At 34.3% G+C, this 5,123-nt stretch overlaps 1 protein-coding gene across 1 annotated transcript; it reads left to right on the forward strand.

The window, feature by feature from the left end:
• The first annotated feature begins 723 nt into the window (after positions 1-723).
• Positions 724-2,275, forward strand: LOC105141909 (ethylene-responsive transcription factor 6-like). The gene is made up of 2 exons (XM_011049295.1): positions 724-2,124; positions 2,241-2,275. Exon 1 carries the CDS (start codon positions 1,040-1,042, stop codon positions 2,075-2,077), a length of 1,038 nt encoding a protein of 345 aa, XP_011047597.1. The 5' UTR covers positions 724-1,039; the 3' UTR covers positions 2,078-2,124; positions 2,241-2,275.
• The last annotated feature ends 2,848 nt before the right edge of the window (positions 2,276-5,123 follow it).

The following is a 5,123-nucleotide window of genomic DNA, read 5'->3' on the forward strand; positions in this document are numbered from 1 at the left end:
CAAATGGTTTAAATAGGGATTAACATGCAGAAAGATGTTTGGTTACACCTTTTCCATCAAACAAGAGGATTATAGGGTAGAAAAGAAAAAAAAAGAAAAGATTGTTTTAGCATTTGTATTTTTGTTGGAAGGGCAGTTGTTTATGAGGTATCCACGCAAAGCGGACATGATTGGTGTAAAGATGTTCAAGGTGCAAATAAGTTAAATAAAAAAAAAATTATATGACCAAATCAGAGCTCATCCACTCATGCAATGTGCCAATAATTCAACAATATTCAATGCATTACTTCCTTACTTTACCCTTTTTTATTCGCATCATGCAATGTCCTTATTCTTTAGGCGTTGTTTAGTTGTTTGGTGTGGTCTGACGGTGATTTTTCATTTTTCATTTTTTTTAGAAAATTTTAAATTAATATTATTATTGTTTTTTAATTATTTTAATGCATTAATTTTTAAAAAAATCTAAAATTTATTATTTTAATATATTTCCATACAAAATACGTTTAAAAATCACACTTTATCACAGTGACCAACAAGCGCCCCACTCATACGTCCACTTGCATCACTTTTCCGTCACGTTCGTGCTGCGCTCTTGGAAGCAACCAGGAAGGAAGAAACACGCTACAGATAAGGTAAAATGCCTTGGGAAACTCAAAAACATAACGACAAATCATAGCAGTAAACGACAAAACAAAATGGCTAGTAAAACATGCAGTTCGTTTCTAGTTGAATCACTGGCCATCCATCAAATCGTCCCTTTGACCACAATCCAACGGTTCAGAATCAAGACTCTGAAATAGATTGAGACAGCAAAACGGGAAGAGGAGGCTTCCTTCCTTGGTCAAAGAAGCTCCGTGGAAAAGTCCGCCTTACAATTTCATATGCATATATATATACCCTTTCCACCACCCCCTTCAACTCCATCCTCATCTCCGAGTATTTCCTCCCCTACAGAAAAAGAGAGAGTACCCATTTCTTGAGAGATTAAAAGTCACCTCTTGTATTGTTCTTGGAAATCTTGAAGCTGTACTCGATCAACATGTCAACAGAAGTATCAACAGCCTTAGAGTTCATTAAGCACCACTTGCTTGGCGATCTCCTTTCACCTGTTGCTCCCTCCTCCTCAGCTTCTTTTTGTCAATTTTCTACTAACACTGAAATTTCTACTTATGAGACTACAAGCTGCTGCTCACAGACTTCGTCTTCTGACTCTTCCACTGCATTTCCTTATTTTTTAGATTCTCCTGGCCCTGATTTCTTCGTATTCTCTTCCGATTTTAGCCCTGCTCAAGATAACAAGACCAATATCTTCGAGTTTGAAGCTAAACCTGAAATCATTGATCTCTTAACGCCAAAACCCCTCGATCCAAACTCCCACCTTAATTCCCAACCAAGCAGCAGCAGCAGCAGCAGCGATAGCAGTAACTTGTTCGAATTTGTGAAACCACAAATTATTTCTCATCCAGGCAACAATTTCTTCTATGAAGAATCAAAGCCTCGAGTTGAACCAACTCGGAAACCGTCATTGAAAATATCGCTGCCCAGCAGAAAATCCGAATGGATTCAGTTTTCTAACACGAACCCGCAAACCGTGGATGATAATTCTGGTGTTGCAATAGAACAAAAAAGGCATTACAGAGGAGTCCGACACAGGCCATGGGGCAAGTACGCAGCAGAGATACGGGACCCGAACCGGAGAGGTTCACGTGTGTGGCTAGGAACCTTCGATACAGCTCTCGAAGCTGCCAGAGCCTATGATCGAGCTGCCTTCAAACTGCGCGGGTCGAAAGCGATTCTCAATTTTCCATTAGAAGCTGGGAGGTGTGATGTACGCTCCAACGAAGAAGGTGAAAGGAAAAGACTTAGAGAGTGTGACGCGGAAGAGAGAGAGGATGTTAAGAGGGTTATGCGAGTGGTTAAGAGAGAGGAACCCGAGATGGATGTTCTGCTGACGCCGTCATGTTGTCCTGCTGTGTGGGATACATGTGGCGATTCTAAGGGTGTCTTTAACCTGCCCCCATTGTCCCCGTTATCTCCTCACCCGCTGTTGGGATATCCACAGCTTATGGTTATTTGATTAGAATTGAATTTGCCGTTTTTCTTTTTCTTTTATATTTACTTGAGTTTTTTCTTTTAGGTGTATATACAGAAACGGAGGGAAAAAAAATGCATGCACTGTACTAAATTATATTTTCCGTAATTGCTATTTCAGTCCTCATTATTAAAATTATTTACTTGAGTTTTTTCTTTTAAGTGTATATACAGAAACGGAGGGGAAAAAAATGCATGCACTGTAATAAATTATATTTTCCATAATTGCTATTTCAGTCCTCATTATTAAAAAAAAAACACCTCATGGTTCCAAGGTTTTTAATTATACAACACAGCTTTGAATTTGATATCCTATAATAATAATAATAATAATAATAGTAATAATAATAATAATAATAATGTTAATTAAGCTATAACTCATTAACGCTTCAAATATTAATCTAATCGCTCAAATAAATAGGAGTAATACACACTATAATATGATGATGCCTAAAAAGAATCCAAATAGCTCCAAATAACATAGAGGTAAGGATGTTTATATTTTGAATTATCGATTAATTTTTTTATTTTAATAATCTAATTTATTTTTCTTATGTAATAATCTAATTAAATACACACAAAACTCTTTTGAATTTATAACATAGCATGTTCGTAGATGCGTTGAGATTATCACAAAACAATGGGAGACTAAGCTAAGCTATGCTATTAAATCTAAGATTTTTCTTAGTCGATCATCATCAAAATCTTCAGGATGAACACAGATGGACCAAGAGAACATATATACGGCAGCTAGTGACACTGCTATGATTATCTGAAATCAGCCAGATTTTTCTTGGATGTTAACATTGCATTAATTCAATAGATTTTCCCCACAGTACTCCCTTCAAATTAATTAAAACTTGAGCTCGAGGTCATCTTCTTCATCTTCTTCTTCTTTTCTAGAACCAGCTTCCACACGTAAATTGCAAGATATATAAACTCGAAGAGCAAAGCAATTATTGCATGCTTTACTATTTAATTAACTCATATCGCCATTTAACTCCATTATTAATCCTTGTTTTTTTTGTCTGTTTTCTCTCCCTAACATTAGCCAGTGGTTGCATTTTCTTATCTCTGAAATATGACCCCTTTAAATTCATTTACCGCAAGTGTATTTCATAGCTATCGTTTCAGTCCACATCAAGAGCTATTGCACTCAAGGCCGGTTGATGACATCTTTTCATCACTTGGGAATTCGTCAAGGGTTTTTAGTCTGGAAGTTCATTCATTTACCACGAAAGGTTTTGCTTTAACTTCTAGCTTCAAGTATATTTACGCAAGCATGATGTAGGATAGGATATCATGCTTCATAAACAAGACCACAGGCAGACACCTAAATCCCTTGAGAAAGATTATTTTTTATTTTTTTAAGTGTATATGAATCTGAAGAAAGATATCAGCCGGGTTTCATGGCGGGTTGCTGACAATACCATCGCCAACAAAACTAAAACTCTATATCTTGGTTTTGGTTTAGTTTCTAGAAGTTGAACCTTGAAGAACAACGCGAATTAAAGCAAATCTGATCTGAAGCTGTAAGGAAGGTTTCGCATTAAATATTCGATCCTCTGTCTGATTAGTCAAAATCTTCCTGTACAGAATTAATGGATCTTCCAGGTGACTTGTTCCTCGCTCTGTATGTAACTTGGTAGGTTAGTTTTATATGATAAGACTTGTGAAATAATAATGTCCAAGATAAAAGCACGTGAATCAAGTATTTAATGCTGTGGGGCACGCAGATGCAGATGCGGATGCAGGTGTAGGGTCTGGATGAATTCAAATTGTCTTACCCCATTTTGGTTACATTTAAAATACCATAATTGGAGGTATTTTAACACGTGTCCCTTGTTACGAGAGTCATCATCATTTAAAATATCAAAGGAAAACGTGAGATTTCAGTAATCACCAAATCTTGTTGGGTTTCTGATTACAGATCCATGCAGCTGATGAGCTGTGAATTACATTATTTTATTTTAATATTTTTTGAAACCGAAACCTTCTAGATCAAAATTTTAAAATAGTAAATTAGAGTTTATTCCCGTTGCAGCAGGCTGCTGATAGAATTAAAAAAATACTATCAAATCATAACATCTACAAAATTAATAATAACAATCTAATTTACCTCAAGGAACATATATTAATATTACTAATACATTTTCTTTATATAACCAATTCCTTCTTTAAAATTTCTAAAAGCTAGTTTAAATTTATAATAACCATAATATTAGCAGGTGATTTCTTATTCAATTAAAAACCTGTCAAACCGTCCAAGAAAAGTCACCATAATATCGTGCTTTTGCGAGGGGAAGACACAAATGGTGAAAAGCTCCATGCACAGATATGACCTTTTGGGGTGACCAATCCCGTGGTTATTGGCTATGCCAAGAATGGGGTGGCCTGCATGCGTCAATGTAAATTTTTGGACATATCCATTTGGGCATTACTCAAGAGTGTAGTTATTATATTTTCTACTCTTATAGCTATTTGAGTAGAGATTAAGGGTAATTAGATAGTAATTGGCGTGACTTGAATGTTTGGTATTGTGTTTTAACTCTTTTTTAATTAAAATTTAAAAAAATTATTTTAAATTAATTTTTTTAGTGTTTTTAAATCGTCAAAAATAAATTAAAAAAAATATTATTTTAATATATATCTAAACTAAAAATATTTTAAAAAATAATTGTTATTATAAAAAACAATACAGCTATGTGTCAATTTATTAAGTATACTAGGTATTATATTCTCCACTCCTATATAAATATGAAATCTATTATAATAATTATTTATATTTTTTTTTGAAGAGGAAAAAATATAATTTCCAATATACTAAATAACTTATTTGCAAAATGCATTCAAGCGGCATGCTTCCGTTTCACGAGTAGGTGTCACATTTGTACAAGTGAGAGATTGATGAATTTGCAGGTTAATTTTGGGCCTTGCAGGCATTTTTTGTCTATTTTTTTTTAAAAAAATAAAACAAAAATAAATGATTTTATGCTTCTATTTCAGTTTCCAAAAAATTAAAAAATGAATTA

This window comes from Populus euphratica, unplaced genomic scaffold (assembly GCF_000495115.2).
Source record: "Populus euphratica unplaced genomic scaffold, PopEup_1.0 scaffold134.1, whole genome shotgun sequence".
Lineage (NCBI taxonomy): Eukaryota > Viridiplantae > Streptophyta > Magnoliopsida > Malpighiales > Salicaceae > Populus > Populus euphratica.